This window comes from Schistocerca americana, chromosome 1, assembly GCF_021461395.2.
Source record: "Schistocerca americana isolate TAMUIC-IGC-003095 chromosome 1, iqSchAmer2.1, whole genome shotgun sequence".
Classification (NCBI taxonomy): domain Eukaryota; kingdom Metazoa; phylum Arthropoda; class Insecta; order Orthoptera; family Acrididae; genus Schistocerca; species Schistocerca americana.
In genome coordinates, this window is record NC_060119.1 from 805,294,417 (window position 1) to 805,312,044 (window position 17,628).

Here is a 17,628-nt window from a genome sequence, read left to right on the forward strand (position 1 = left end):
TATGTCCTACACTCAGTCTGTAGTGAGACTGTGCCCCTTCAAACCCCTCTTGAAGCTGTGGCTGTCAGAATACGCACAGTGCAGGAAATAACTCTCTGCAATGTATATCTTCCTCTAGATGGTGCAGTACCCCTGAATGTATTAGTTGCACTGATTGACAAACTCCCTAAACCTTTCCTAGTTTTGGAAGATTTTAACGCCCATAATCCTTTGTGGGGTGACACCGTGCTTACTGGCACAGGCAGAGATGTTGAAACTTTACTGTCTCAGTTTTACCTCTGCCTCTTAAATACTGGGGCAGCCACACATATCAGTGTGGCTTGAGGCAGTTACTCAACCATTGGTTTATCAATTGGCAGCCCAGGACTTCTTCCATCTATCCAATGGAGAGCACATGATGACCTGTGTAGTAGTGACCACTTCCCTATCTTCCTGTCACTGCCCCGGCCTCAGGCCCACAAACACCTGCCAAGATGGGGTTTAAACAAGGCGGACTGGGAAATTTTCACCTCTGATGTCACTGCTGACTCTCCCCACACAGTAAAATCGATGTAATGGGTAACTGCCTTACTGCAGCTGCTTGTGCTTATTCCTAAAGCAGTAAAGCACTGTTATTTATTAATGTAGCTGACACTGTAACTGAGATTATAATGTGAAAGTGCAGTAATTGCGAAGTTTCTGATTCAAATATCACTGGAAGCAATATTTTTTAAACTTTTATTTAAACTCCATATTCATGAAAAGATATTTAATCATAGCTTCTTAGTAAAAATATCTGTAGTTTTAATTTGTAATTGCATTAAAATGTCAGTATTTCCAATAATAAATTAAAATGTCGTGCAAAATTGTGAAATGTCAAATAGAAATAAAGTACTTTTTTATTACAATCATTCAAAAATAAATGCATTGAATGCTATAAAATGAAAATCCTGAACTGATATAATGCCATTGGCTATAGAAGAAGGTGCAGTCCCTATAAGAGTGCTGAGGCCCCAAACTCATCACTTGGGAGGCATGGATGCACACCCATATGATGACAGAGAGAGCATGTACATGCTTTGACTGTCCATTGCATTCAGTCATGCTTAAAACAGAGAAGTGGAGGCTTCAAAAGAAGAGCAAACAGGTGTAGTGTGTTTCCTGACAATGGGAGTAGTGTGGGAAACAGAAACTCACTGAAGAATGGCACCATTTACGAAGTATGTATGTCCATTGCAATAGTCAAGGCATGGCAATTCAAGGGAATATGGATGTCATTGGCAGATGATACACAATCAGGAGCACCACATCACATTACTGATACCATTGTCCAGCAGGTGGATGCCCTCATTATTGAAAACCAGCAAGTTACTATGGCAGCCATTGCCGCACAGGTCGGATTGCATGTAGGAGTTGCAATGGACATTCAGTGCCCTCCATATGCTTATACCATTCTTTGATGAATTTTCGTTTTCTTGCACTACACCGTTTGTTCTTCTTTTGAAGCCTCCATTTCTCAGTTTTTGGCACTAAAGAGTGTAATGGTTGGTCAATGTATGCACATGCTCACTCTGCGTCAGTTAGGTGTGCACCCATGTCTCTTTAGCAACAAGTTTGGGACTCAGCACTCTGACAGGGACTGCACTTTCTTTTGTAGGCAACAGCATTATGATCCCCTCAGCAATTTTTCATTTTACAGCAGCTTGCTCATTTCGTTTTGAATGACCTTAATATTTCCAGAGAATAAACGGTATTCTTGGTTTATATGAACTTTTCCATTTAACAATCCACCTGTATCAGGTTTTATTTCATTTTTATATGACCACTAACTGAAACCAAAGAGAAGGTGTTATTTTTACTAAAACATTATTATTCATTACTTGTCAGTTAACATTTCTAATTGTTAATAAATATGGAATTTAAATAAATTTCAAAAAGTTTTGCTTCTAGCAAGACTGAAATCATTGACTTAATACAAACAGTCCTGCCAGAGGCACATCCACAATTGAGCATTGTAGCAGAGGCTGAAAATACCGCTTCAGTTGTAAGGTTCTTTTTGTTTTTCGGTAGTTAAGACACAATTGGTTTCGGAGTCTTACATGCCCATCATCAGGTGTTATACAGAAAATTAAAAAAAGACTGGAGCTAATAATAGTTTTTACACACAGTAAGACAAATAAAAAGGTTTTGCTGCACTTAGCCCAATCACTGTTTTCTAAAATGTTATATGGAACTTCTTTTTTTGCTTTTCTATGTGTTACACTGTGTGTAAAAATGTTATGAGAAGGAAAGTTGCTACTCACCATATAGCAGAGATGCTGAGTTACATTCCATCCTGGATTTTCCACTGTGTATAAAACTTTTATTCACTCTTATTCTTGTTTATTTTCAGTATAACACCTGTTGATGGCCATGTAAGTGCCCAAAACCAGTAGTGTTTTACCTACCGAAAAATAAGAAGAACCTTATTACTGAAGTGGTATTTTCAACCTCTGCATTGACTTGATGATTACAAGACTTTTCAGCACACAGCTATCAACAACTTCATAAATAATTTAAAAGTGTTTTGCAGTTAATAGCACTTGAACATCTTCCAATCTTTAAAGGAAGTTATTTATTTACTTATTTATTTTGGTATATATACTTTTGCATTTACATCCATGCTCTGCAGACCACTCTGAAGTGCAATGCAACGGGTGTGGCCCATCCATTGTACTAGTTATATGTGCTTTCTTCCATTCCATTCACATACGGAGTGTGGGTAGAATAATTACCTAAATACCTTTTGTACACTGTAATTAATCTAATCCTGTGTCTGTGACCTCTATGGGAGTGATATGTAGGGGGTTGTAATACATTACTAGGTTCATCACTTAAAGGTTCTAGAAACTTTTTAGGTATGTTTCCATAGTGTAGTTTCCATTTATCTTCAGGTGTCTGCTAATTCAGTTCTTTGAGCATCTTCATGACAGTCTTCCATGGGTCAAACAAATCTGTAACCATTCATACTGTCTTTGTGTGTATTCAATATTCCCTGTTAGTCCTATATAGTAAGAGTTCCACACACTTGAGCAATATTCCAGGATACGTAGCATCAGTGTATTGTACACAGTCTCCTCTGTAGACTGATTGCATTTCCCTAGCACTCTACCAATGAACCAGAGTCTGTTATCTGCTTTACTTATGACTGAAACTGTGTGTTCATTCTATTTCATATCCCTACAGATTGTTACACCCAGATATTTTTATGAGATGACAGATTCCAACAGCGACTCACTGATATTATAGACACAGGATACTTCATTTTTTCATTCTGTGAAGTGCACAATTTTACATTTCTGGACATTTAATGCAAGTTGCCAATTGCATCATTCTACTTCAACAAAATTATGTGTAGGCACTAATCTTCAAATACTATTAGCATGAAGAAAATCAAAGAGGAGCAGTAAAAAGGTACCCTTGTAAGAATGGTAGCCATTCATCCTTCTCTAGTTCCAATATAAATCAGATACTGACACATACACAAAAATCAAATTTAAATCCCAGGTTGTGAATAAAATGTTAAACAAGACTTTGAATTTAGTGACAGAACTCTTGGTTTGGAAATAAGTAAGTAAGAGTACTCACAAATTATGAATCACAAGCTGAGAATAATATCTGGGAATAACTTGTTTAATCATACATGTGGAAAGAGTACGAATGGGATTAGCCAAACTTAATTGGAGATTCATAATTTGTGAAGACTTTGGTATTGATTTTCTGTCTGATAATACTAATTGGTTGTATACATGGAAGAATCCTAGAGATACTAGAAGGTATCAGATAGATTATATAATGGTAAGACAGAGATTTAGGAACCAGGTTTTAAATTGTAAGACATTTCCAGGGGCAGATGTGGACTCTGACCACAATCTATTGGTTATGAACTGTAGATTAAAACGGAAGAAACTGCAAAAAGGTGGGAATTTAAGATGGGGCCTGGATAAACTGAAAGAACCAGAGGTTGTACAGAGTTTCAGGGAGAGCATAAGGGAACAATTGACAGGAATGGGGGAAAGAAGTACAGTAAAAGAAGAATGGGTAGCTCTGAGGGATGAAGTAGTGAAGGCAGCAGAGGATCAAGTAGGTAAAAAGATGAGGGCTAGTAGAACTCCTTGGGTAACAGAAGAAATATTGAAGTTAATTGATGAAAGGAGAAAATATAAAAATGCAGTAAATGAAGCAGGCAAAAAGGAATACAGACGTCTCAAAAATGAGATCGACAGGAAGTGCAAAACGGCTAAGCAGGGATGGCTAGAGGAAAAATGTAAGGATGTAGAGGCTTATCTCACTAGGGGTAAGATAGATACAGTCTACAGGAAAATTTAAGAGACCTTTGGAGAAAAGAGAACCACTTGCATGAATATCAAGAGCTCAGATGGAAACCCAGTTCTAAGCAAAGAAGGGAAACCAGAAAGGTGGAAGGAGTATATAGAGGGTCTACACAAGGGCGATGTACTTGAGGACAATATTATGGAAATGGAAGAGAATGTAGATGAAGATGAAATGGGAGATACGATACTGCATGAAGAGTTTGACAGAGCACTGAAAGACCTGAGTCGAAACAAGGCCCTGGGAATAGACAACATTCCATTAGAACTCCTGACGGCCTTGGGAGAGCCAGTCCTGACAAAACTCTACTATCTGATGAGCAAGATGTGTGAGACAGGCTAAATACCCTCAGACTTCAAGAAGAATATAATAATTCCAATCCCAAAGAAAGCAGGTGTTGACAGATGTGAAAATTACCGAACTATCAGTTTAATAAGTCACAGCTGCAAAATACTAATGCAAATTCGTTACAGACGAATGGAAAAACTGGTAGAAGCCGACCACGGGGAAGATCAGTTTGGATTCCGTAGAAATGTTGGAACACGCGAGCCAATACTGACCTTATGACTTATCTTAGAAGAAAGATTAAGGAAAGGCAAACCTACGTTTCCAGCATTTGTAGAATTAGAGAAAGCTTTTGACAATGTTGACTGGAATACTCTCTTTCAAATTCTAAAGGTGGCAGGGGTAAAATACAGGGAACAAAAGGCTATTTACAATTTGTACAGAAACCAGATGGCAGTTATAAGAGTTGAGGGACATGAAAGGAAAGCAGTGGTTGGGAAGGGAGTGAGACAGGGTTGTAGCCTCTCCCCGATGTTATTCAATCTGTATATTGAGCAAGTAGTAAAGGAAACAAAAGAAAAATTCAGAGTAGGTATTAAAATCCATGGAGAAGAAATAAAAACTTTGAGGTTTGACGATGACATTGTAATTCTATCAGAGACAGCAAAGGACTTGGAAGAGCAGTTGAACGGAATGGACAGTGTCTTGAAAGGAGGGTATAAGATGAACATCAACAAAAGCAAAACGAGGATAATGGAATGTAGTCGAATTAAGTCGGGCGATGCTGAGGGAATTAGATTAGGAAATGAGACACTTAAAGTAGTAAAGGAGTTTTGCTATTTGGGGAGCAAAATAACTGATGATGATCGAAGTAGAGAAGATATAAAATGTAGACTGGCAATGGCAAGGAAAGCATTTCTGAAGAAGAGAAATTTGTTAACATCGAGTATAGATTTAAGTGTCAGGAAGTCGTTTCTGAAAGTATTTGTATGGAGTGTAGCCATGTATGGGAGTGAAACATGGACGATAAATAGTTTGGACAAGAAGAGAATAGAAGCTTTTGAAATGTGGTGCTACAGAAGAATGCTGAAGATTAGATGGGTAGATCACATAACTAATGAAGAGGTATTGAATAGAAATCGGGAGAAGAGGAGTTTGTGGCACAACTTGGCAAGAAGAAGGGACCGGTTGGTGGGACATGTTTTGAGGCATCAAGGGATCACAAATTTAGCATTGGAGGGCAGCATGGATGGTAAAAGTAGAGGGAGATCAAGAGGCGAATACACTAAGCAGATTCAGAAGGATATGGGTTGCAGTAAGTACTGGGAGATGACGGATCTTGCACAGGATAGGGTAGCATGGAGAGTTGCATCAAACCAGTCTCAGGACTGAAGACCACAACAACAACAATACTAACTGAGAATGTTAACATGTAGCTTTTGATTAATTCCCATAATAAAGTTCCCAACAAGCATTTATCATCATAATGCAACAGGCAACATATTGTTAGATTTAAATAGTGCATGTTAGTTTGGTCTAAAACTCTTGAACAACACACTAAGCTCAAATGAAGGATCTCTAGATAATCCTGCAGGAACTATACAGGTGCTATAATGTATGTGGGGACAAATTCCCTTAATAGCAACAGTAAGGAAGAACTCGTGAGTGAAATAAGAAATATAATTCCAACTGCTAAAACTTTTACACAACTTCTGCAATTGTAATGAGTGGTTTAATATACACAATAGTAAGTGAGAAATATAGAGAGAGGATAAAATGTAATATCCAAGGTCACACCCAATGTGTAGCCCTCATGGCCAGCATCTTCATTAATTAAAACTGATTCAGGTGATGTCGCTGCAGTTGTCAATAAAACATCAGGAGGAAGAATTTCTGCTGTTCGACAATGGCCTCTTAGCCCAGAAGTTTTAATTAATGATCCAAGATCACTGTTATGAAATTAGATGCTGCATTCATAGAAGTTAGTAAGGATGATCTGCATTTAAATAGTTAGCAACAAAATGTTAACTGATACTTAGCATCTTTTAGGAAGTAAGAAAAACTAATAACTAGTAATGGGGATGAAAACTTACACAAGACCATAAAAATCTTAGAACGAGAGTCATCTACTAAAAAAAAAAAGTGCTTAAAACTACAAAAAAACTGAAACTGCATATATCATACACTATAACATGGCTGGTCAAAATGCTGACTTTTCAGATAACACAAGTCATAAAATTGGACCTGCAAATTTTTGTGTGTCATTTCAGTAATGTTATGGTGTTTAAATGAATGAATATTGATTGACCAAAGGTTTTAAAAATTTTAAACAAAACTGAACATTTCAAGGTAGCAACTAGCTATTGTAGAAAAAGGGAGTCCTTACAAAGGAAGGACTGATTTGGATTGTTAAAATGAAGAATGTAATTTTCAAGTATGTTTTAATGAACATAAATTTTATTTTAATTTAGAAAGTATGTATAAATAAAACTCCACAAAGTCAGCAGCAAGTATTTATAGAAATAAGAGTCTTGCTGACTTATTATATGGGAAAAAATTCAACTTCATAACAGCAAGACAATTTTCATCATAGTGACCAGTGAGAATAAAGATACATTAACTGTGCTGATTTAATTATTTAAATTTTTAAAAGCACCTATCAGTTCATCTGGTGGACAACAAGTGAAGACAAAGATTGAAGCAAATAAGCTAAGTAATCTTACTGGATCACTAATGGCCTAAAAATCTTTAATGCTAGAAAAGTAAGCTACACAGAGAACTAAAATGTGGTGGAAACATTGTTTTTATTATGTATGTCAAACACTATAAAATGTTGGTAAAGAATGTTCTAAAGGCAGGAAAACCAATAGTAAAATGTAGGTAAATTCAAGACATAAGAATATAAATCAAAGGTACTGTGGTTCACCATTAAGTCTGAATTGGGTGCTGAAGTCTCTAACTATGAAATTTCTAAGATTGCACCTGAACACTACACCATGTCAGAGTGATTCAATGAAGTTTGCGTAAATGTAGTAATTTCAGATGTTTGTTAGATTACCAGAAAATGCAAATCACTTTCAGCTTGATTAAAAGTTCTGGTGCTTCATAAATTTCAGAAATGTTTCAACAACAGACATAGAAAATATTACACATCACTACGAAACAAAACTTCTACAGGTTGGAATGGGATACCCACAAAGATAACTGAATTAGCATATAAAGTAGTAGATCATCCACTGGCTGCATTAATTAATAAATCAATGTCTTAAGCAAGGTTATTTGCCAGATATGACAATATATGAAAATTAAATCACTTTTCAAAAATGGGCATTCTCTGCAGTCCAGATACAAAATGTTACCGTAAAACATGAGACTATTTTGACCAACCAATTTGGTCTGCAGCAAAGGAAAAACAAACCACAGTAGATTCTATAAATAACTTTGTTAATAGGGTTAATAGCTTACTACAAAAAATAATGAAGTGTCAGAAATCTTCTGTGACCTCACTGATGCCTTCAGCTTGGTATAATACACCTTACTATTCACAAGTATAACAGTGGCTTAGTTTGTATCTATGCAACAGTAGAAATTAGTTACCTCTTGAGATTGTCTTTCAGAATGGTGAACTATAGCGCAAGGAGTCCCTCATGGCTTTATTCTTGACCCTGTTCTCTTTCTGTTACATGTTAATAACTTGCCCATCAATGTCAGCTTTCCATCACTTCTGTCTGCATGCGATACTTATGTTTTAATTGAAAATTTTGAAGCATAAAAAATCCCTGGCTACATCATTAATACTCAGATAGCTTAGAAACATGGTTACAGCTAAACATATTGACTCTTTAAACATCTCAATAACGCATATGGTACAGTTCAGGCCCCAACACTGAAAATGCCCAGAAATTAGAATAGGCCATAAAAATAGCAAAGAAAAAGTGGAATCTGTCAGGACTAAATCTAAATAATAATTTAAACCTGAATGTGTAAATTAAGAATAATCAAGTAAATCATATACTTTGCATTTGCAATGCAAATATTGTTCTGTGTCACTGACAAAGACAGCTGCACACCTCAGTAATACATCATAAATGAACCACTATTAGCTATATACACTAACAAATAAATGCAGCTGTCAGTAACTGATTTGGAATGCTACATTGCTACCTAAGTGAGGCTAAACAGTAATGTACTAGTTCTGCTTACACCAGTTAAGAAGAGTATAATCAAATTAATGTGCCAGCACTTGGATCTTACTTAGACATGAGTTTTTATGTCAAAATGCCAACAGCTGTCATAATTTTTCTGTGATAATGGTTTATATTTCTTTTTTTATAGAAAGTTGGTCCTGACTCTCGTTTAATGGTTCAATTCATTGATGATGTGGAATTGGCATATGTTATTCAGAGGTACCGAGAGGTGCACGATCTAGTTCATGCAATCCTAGGAATGCCAACAAACATGCTTGGTACGTGTAAATAGGTAATTTCTTATTAATTTTAATAATAAAATTCAATTTAATTTTAGGAGCAGTATCTTTTACACAAGATATGTAATTGAATGTAAGAGAACCATTTATTTTCCTGGAATGAATTAGGGAAACCATGAACATCTAAATCAGGATGTTGTAACAGTGCAGCAAATTTAGGTGATTTTAAATTGCTGCAGGAAACATTCATAGAAAAAATATATACACTTAAAGTTTTCTTTCAAATATTAATGTGTAAAGGTTTTAAACGGACTTAAAAATCTCAACTTCCCTCCTAACATGAAACACTAATAGAAAAGATTGTTTTAGGGTACGACATACCTTTTAACGGTGTTTAGACACACACTCCACGTACAAAATATTTGACTTTCAAGCAAACAGGGATTTCTATTATCAGGATTTCTATTATCATTTTCTTTTTACTGTCACGTATTTACTACATTGAGGCAATAGTGATTATAAAGATATAAAGTTTCAGCAAAAAAATTAATACAAGAAAAAGTATGAAAGACTTTGTAGTTTTTGGATACAGATATACATGAAACTGATTAGGGAAGACTAAATGCTGCTTAGTCTTGATATTGAGTATATAAGATATGACACAATGTTTGTAAGTCATACATTTCAGGATTAAATTAAACATTGTTAATTAAAGACATTCTTCCAATTATGGTGACTGCTCCGTTTAATCTCTGCAGGCTGTGAAGGTATGACTATCATGTTAAATTCTTCTAAATTACCATTACTAAAGTCCAATGTCCTAAAAATCAATGTCATTTCTTTCAGTTCATGAGTGTAAACTTTCCTTACACCATAGTTATGTGTAAGAAACAGCATGTGTTAAAAATACAGTTTCTTTCTTGTGAGCCTTCATGTTTATTATTTTGTTTGCAATATACCAAGAGTTCACTATCAGATGCCTCACTGCAAATTGTTCTATGTTTACCCACCTCTTCATTCTATGTTTCTACATTTATTTGTTCTCTTAATTAGTTTGTTTCTATAATAATGCAGCATTTTATTTTATTCTCTTAACTTCTTTGGTGTTAAGCATATTGCTTATTTACACGTATGAGGGGTGTTCCATGAGTAATGCAGCACTTTTTTTTTCTGAAAGCAGGTTGGTTTTATTCAGGATTCCAATCCACCATATTATTCCCCATTCTTTTGGCTACAAAACTCTATTTTTCAACATAATCTCTGTTTGATGTGACTGCCTTATGCCACCTTATTGGGAGGGCCTGTATACCTGCAGGGTACCACTCTACTGGTCAATGTTGGAGCCAATGTCTTGTAGCATCATCCACGTACTGCTTCCTATGGAGTGCATCCTTCATTGGGCCACACAGATGGAAGTCTGAATGTGTGAGATCTGGACTGTAGGGTGGATGAGGAAGAAAAGTCCAGGGAAGTTTTCTGACCACCTCTCACGTGCGCAGATCTGTGTGAGGCCTTGCATTGTCACAGAGAAGGAGCAGTTCGTTTGCATTTTTGTGGTGGTGAACACATTGAGGTAATTTCTTCCATATTCAGAGTGTAGCTCAATGTACTTCAAAGTTGACAATTGTTTGATAAAACAGAATAGACGCCATGAGTTTACTGGCTGAGGGTGTGGCTTTGAACTTTTTTTTCGGAGGAGAGAGGTGATATGGAGCTACTCTATGGATTGCTGTCTTGTTTCCAGTTCTATATAATGAACCCATGTTTCATCACATGTAATGATTTTCAATAGAAAATTGTGAAGATAAGCTGAGTAATGTGCAGGCAACTCCGCACAGATGGCCCTTCATTGCTCTTTATGGTGCTGTTTTAGGTACCAGCGAGTAAACATCTTTTAGTATACCAATTGGTGGACGAGTGTGTCAGCAATACCGACAGAGACATCTAGACATGCAGCAAGGTGTTTGATTGTAATCCATCAACCACCTCGAATGAGAGTAATCGCACATTCCAACATTTCAGGAGTCACAGCTCTGTGCAACTATCTGGCATGTAGGAGATCAGATTAATTTGGTGACCTTATTGTGATGATGACAGATGCCTCACACAATGACTCACTGTGATTTTGTTCACTGTCAGGTCTCTGTAGACATTCTGTAAGTGTCTATGAATATCTATGATGCTCTAGTTTTCTGCAAAAAGAAACTCAATCACAGCACTCTCCTTGGAATGCACCTCCATTACAGGTGCCATTTTGAAGGCTAAGTATAGCACTGCCACCTATTGGAACTTCATGAAGCTATAGGGGAATATTTCTTGATGTCCTACAACAAATTCTGCATTTTTTTCCCAGCCAAAATTGGCAGAGAAAAAAAGTGTTGCATTACTTATTGAATGCTTATCATATCCATCAATGTCCTTTCCTTGAAACTACTCATTCGGTATTTTCCTAATGTTTTCACTAATGGCAGTTACCTTCAGTGCAACCATGTTTTATTCATTAATTACACTACTGGCCATTAAAATTGCTACACCACGAAGATGACAGGCTACAGACGCGAAATTTAACCGACAGGAAGAAGATGCTGTGATATGCAAATGATTAGCTTTTCAGAGCATTCACACAAGGTTGGCACTGGTGACGACACCTACAACATGCTGACATGAGGAAAGTTTCCGACCGATTTCTCATACACAAACAGCAGTTGACCAGCATTGCCTGATGAAACGTTGTTGTGATGCCTCGTGTAAGGAGGAGAAATGCGTACCATCATGTTTCTGACTTTGATAAAGGTCGGATTGTAGCCTATCATGATTGCGGTTTATTGTATCGCAACTTTGCTGCTCGTGTCGGTCGAGATCCAATGACTGTTAGCAGAATATGGAATTGGTGGGTTCAGGAGGGTAATACGGAACGCCATGCTGGATCCCAACGGCCTTGTATCACTAGCAGTCGAGATGACAGGCATCTTATCTGCATGGCTGTAATGGATCATGCAGCCACGTCTCGATCCCTGAGTCAACAGATGGGGATGTTTGCAAGACAACAACCATCTGCACGAACAGTTCGAAGATGTTTGCAGCAGCATGGACTATCAGCTCGAAGACCATGCTGCAGTTACCTGTGACGCTGCATCACAGACAGGAGCACCTGCAACGGTGTACTCAATGACGAACCTGGGTGCACGAATGGCAAAACGTCATTTTTTCGGATGAATCTAGGTACTGTTTACAGCATCATGATGGTCGCATCCATGTTTGGCGACATCGCAATGGACGCACATTGGAAGCATGTATTCGTCATCACCATACTGGCGTATCACCCGGCGTGATGGTATGGGGGCCATTGGTTACACGTCTCGATCACCTCTTGTTCGTATTGACGGCACTTTGAACAGTGGACGTTACATTTCAGATGTGTTACGACCCATGGCTCTACCCTTCATTCGATCCGTGTGAAACCCTACATTTCAGCAGGATAATGCACGACCGCATGTTGCAGGTCCTGTACTGGCTTTTCTGGATACAGAAAATGATTGACTGCTGCCCTGGCCAGCACATTCTCCAGATCTCTCACCAATTGAAAATGTCTGGTCAATGGTGGCCGAGCAACTGGCTCGTCACAATATGCCAGTCACTACTCTTGATGAACTGTGGTATGGTGTTGAAGCTGCATGGGCAGCTGTACCTGTACACGCCATCCTAGCTCTGTTTGACTCAATGCCCAGGCATATCAAGGCCGTTATTACGGCCAGAGGTGGTGGTTGTTGTTGTTGTTGTTGTGGTGGTCTTCAGTCCTGCGACTGGTTTGATGCAGCTCTCCATGCTATTCTATCCTGTGCAAGCTTCTTCATCTCCCAGTATCTACTGCAGCCTACATCCTTCTGAATCTGCTTAGTGTATTCATCTCTTGGTCTCCCTCTATGATTTTTACCCTCCACGCTGCCCTCCAGTACCAAATTGGTGATCCCTTGATGCCTCAGAACATGTCCTACCAACCGATCCCGTCTTCTAGTCAAGTTGTGCCACAAACTCCTCTTCTCCCCAATTCTATTCAATACCTCCTCATTAGTTACATGATCTACACATCTAATCTTCAGCATTCTTTTTTAGCACCACATTTCGAAAGCTTCTATTCTCTTCTTGTCTAAACTATATATAGTCCATGTTTCTTTTCCATACATGGCTACACTCCATACAAATACTTTCAGAAACGACTTTTTGACACTTAAATCAATACTCGATGTTAACAAATTTCTCTTCTTCAGAAACGCTTTCCTTGCCATTGCCAGTCTACATTTTATATCCTCTCTGCTTCGACCATCATCAGTTATTTTGCTCCCCAAAAAGCAAAACTTCTTTACTAATTTAAGTGTCTCATTTCCTAATCTAATTCCCTCGGCATCACCCGATTTAATTCGACTACATTCCATTATCCTCGTTTTGCTGTTGTTGATGTTAGTATTTTGGAGCTGTGACTTATTAAACTGATAGTTCGGTAATTTTCATATCTGTCAACACCGGCTTTCTTTGGTATTGGAATTACTATATTCTTCTTGAAGTCTGAGGGAATTTCGCCTGTCTCATACATCTTGCTCACCAGATGGTAGAGTTTTCTCAGGACTGGCTCTCCCAAGGCTGTCAGTAGTTCTAATGGAATGTTGTCTACTCCCGGGGCCTTGTTTCGACTTAGGTCTTTCAGTGCTCTGTCAAACTCTTCACACAGTATCATATCTCCCATTTCATCTTCATCTACCTCCTCTTCCATTTCCATAATATTGTCCTCAAGAACATCGCCCCTGTGTAGACCCTCTATATACTCCTTCTTTGGTTAGAACTGTGTTTCCATCTGAGGTCTTGATATTCATACAAGTGGTTCTCTTTTCTCCAATGGTCTCTTTAATTTTCCTGTAGGCAGTATCTATCTTACCCCTAGTGAGATAAGCCTCTACATCCTTACATTTGTCCTCTAGCCATCCCTACTTACTTTTTACCTGCTTGATCCTCTGCGGCCATCACTATTTCGTTCCTCAAAGCTACCCATTCTTCTTCTACTGTATTTCTTTCTCCCATTCCTGTCAATTGTTCCGTTATGCTCTCCCTGAAACTCTGTACAACCTTTGGTTCTTTCAGTTTATCCAGGTCCCATCTCCTTTAATTCCCAGATTTTTGCAGTTTCTTCAGTTTTAATCTACAGTTCATAACCAATAGATTGTGGTCACAGTCCACATCTGCCCCTGGAAATGTCTTACAATTTAAAATCTGGTTCCTAAATCTCTGTGTTACTATTATATAATCTATCTGAAACCTTTTAGTGGTTGTTGTGGGTACTGATTTCTCAGGATCTATGCACCCAAATTGCGTAAAAATGTAATCACATGTCAGTTCTAGTATAATATATTTGTCCAATGAATACCCATTTATCATCTGCATTTCTTCTTGGTGTAGTAATTTTAATAGAAGCAGTGTAGATCCATTATGGACTATATTGTGAAAACTGAAACTGTTAATTAAAATTCCAATGTTTTATTTGTGTCAGTGTCATGTTACTGTGCTATATCCCATTCTTTATTTTGTTCTCGTTTTGTAATATGCATTTATTGTTTATTGCATATGCCTGAAAAACATGTATTCTATTTTTATGGTATGGATAATTCTGGCAGAATGTTAATAATTTAGGAGTAAAGGCAAGAACTCACCAGAATGTAGAGGTGTTAAGGTGTAAACAATTCAAAAAAGTGTTTGTCTGAAAGCTAGTGAAGTTTTCAGTCTTGCTCATGTGCCTGTCGGTAACTCAACTCCTCTATAATGCAGTGAGTTGTTGCACTTACTCCTAAATTATTTCTGTTCTATTTTTCATTAATTCAGTGTGGCCTGTAGATCCCATCAAGAAGAAGAACTGTGGGGGTATGTTACCAAAAGAGACACAACCCTCAGAAACTTTATCTCTGCACTGTATTAAGTATAAACTATTACTATATTGCTTAATGCTGTTGTTATTATGACAACTAAATTTAACTTCGTAATTGGAACGAAAGTCACTACTTAGAAAAAAGCTGCTGCTTCCTCAGTAACGAAAAAGAATTCTGGATTACTTGATACTATGAAACCGAAATACCTGCAAAAATAAAATTTCTGTTTATTTTGCATGACAAGACAGAGCTCTTACTAGTGAATAAAATGGATCTTATGTCAGAATTTGTTTATGATGACCTTTTAATTTGGTAGTAGGGTGCCCTATGTTACAAGTACAAAGCTGTACAAAATGTAATTTATGGAACAAATGCAAATCACAATCACAGTCACAATTGTGAGATTTCTAGGTAGCACATTTGCAAACTTCAGCCCAGCATACCATAGTTTTTTGTATAATGCTATTCAGGTGTTTGTACAGTGTTTTGTTTTTAGTCTAGTCTATTGTTGGTGTAGGTAACACTTTAAATTTTGTGGAAGCAATATTACTTTTAAAATATATAAACTTAACAGTAGCGAGCACTCCGAATTCAGGAAACAAGTTACATATATGACTGGATTTTGCACCACAATTATGTCAGCTTTTTTTGCAGTGTTAGTAATGTGTTTACATTTGCTTCTATAGTTGCACTTGATATTTCTACTGCATAGCTTAAATTTGATAACAACAATGCCTGATATGCAATTTTTAGCACTTATATATCCTCACAGCGTTTGATAATCATGTTTATGAGAGATATGATTTTAGACAGGTTACATAGTGAGAAATCTACATGTATTTGTGATTCGCAAGAATGTTATCCAATTTTTTCTTTTTCAAAATCATTGCATATGCATAATATGTTTCCTGGTGTTAAATTCTATTATCACAGACTTTGTAACACATTTAGATGGCTTTCATTGAAAAACCATTTCATTGGCAACACTGTTGTATAATGACTGTCATAAGCTTTGTGTTTATGCACAATGGGTGTATCACATTGCCTTTCTTTCAGGAATTCTAGTTGAACAGAATATATGTGAGGGCCTCTGTGTTGGAAGGTAGGATAGTGCTACTGCCAGTATGGAAGTTATGAAGACGGGTCCTAGGTCGTGCATAGGAAGTTCTGTCAGTAAGGGCATTGCCCGCAAAAACTAAGGTTCTAGATCTGAGTTTTGATCATCGCATAGTTTTAATCTGACAAAAAGTTTGAAAGAAAGTGCGTGTCCAGTGCAGTGTAAAAGATTCATTCTAACGCAGTTGTCACTAAGCAGAAGCATTGCAACATTATTTATTGAAATAGGTGAAACAAGGAATTACTTATTGGCAGGTATCTTTAGTGATATTGGTTGAAATGGATATATATGACAGTTGCATTGGGACTGAGTAAGACGAGTTTGTTGGTAAGACACTGGACTCACATTTGGGAGGGCAGTGGTTCAAAACCCCCTCCCTATTTAGGTTTTCCATGATTTCCCTAAATCACACAAGAAATTGACAAGAATATGATTTCCCTGTCCAATCTGAGGTTGTTTTCCCTCTATAATGACCTTATTATTGACTTGACGTTAAACACTTATCTTCCTTTTCTTTCCTGTTGTTAAGTGATAAATACTTGTTGTTTAAGAAAGTGGGTCAGAGTTCTCATACATGGTCAGTGGAGGAAGTTGATCGAAACACTCCAGCAGCGCTCAAGATAATTTACTTCTGGTTAAATGGATTTATGCATGTTCAAACAAGTACTGCAGATTAGATACTTTCTACACCACTGCATTGTGATTTGTTCGATTGTTGAAACAGAAGGAGTGTCGTGTGTATGGGAAAATATGAATATAGTCTCAAGAATAAGATGAGTGTCCAGTGAGTACTGAATTGTTGACTTCAGGACTGAAATGCTCTAGAAAGCACAATTAAAAATCTTGTCTTGAAAACCTGAGGCAAAACTTGAAGGGAAAGTGGATTCATTGTTTAAACAGCACAGGCAAAGCTGAAGTAAGAACAAGTATGGGCCATTGCTTCCTTGTTTATATAGTGAGTACTGTTCCCAGAATGAGATTTTCACTCTGCAGCAGAATGTGTGCTGGTATGAAACTTCCTGGCAGATTAAAACTGGGTGCCAGACTGAGACTAAGGTCCCGAGTTCGAGTGAGTACTGTTCGCTGAACAATATATCCTCAACATATTTGGTTACCTTTACTTCCTTCCCTATCAATAATCCTTTTTCTGTGTTCATTTCCACTATAACATGAACCTTTCTTTATACATATTTCAGGTGAAGTGACAGTAAAGTGGATAGAAGCAATACAAAACAAATTACCTATGTGTGTGGGGGGAGCTGTTTTTGGAGCAATACGCCTTGCCCCAAAGTAAGTATAAATTAATTTGTAATGGTGGGTTTTGTATGGTATTAAATTGACAATGTTATTCTCAAGATAACTATAAAAAAAACCTTCAAAATTCAAAAAGTCATCGGATGATAAATACCACTTTCCCAGCCACTAAATTCCCAGCCCATTTGCAGGACTCAGTTATACAATCTTTGATATATACTATTTGGGAAAGTTTCTTGGTAAAGGAGATTGTGTGATGATAGCTATAAGTACAGGCAGTGATT

At 37.3% G+C, this 17,628-nt stretch overlaps 1 protein-coding gene across 1 annotated transcript in view; it reads left to right on the top strand.

The window, feature by feature from the left end:
- LOC124612704 (ubiquinone biosynthesis protein COQ4 homolog, mitochondrial) overlaps positions 1 to 17,628 on the top strand; it is a 111,528-nt gene that overhangs the window by 86,844 nt on the left and 7,056 nt on the right. The window contains exons 4-5 of the mRNA XM_047141056.1: positions 8,971 to 9,100; positions 17,287 to 17,380. Of these exons, the coding sequence (XP_046997012.1) occupies positions 8,971 to 9,100; positions 17,287 to 17,380 (224 nt within the window). The remainder of the gene's footprint in view (positions 1 to 8,970; positions 9,101 to 17,286; positions 17,381 to 17,628) is intronic.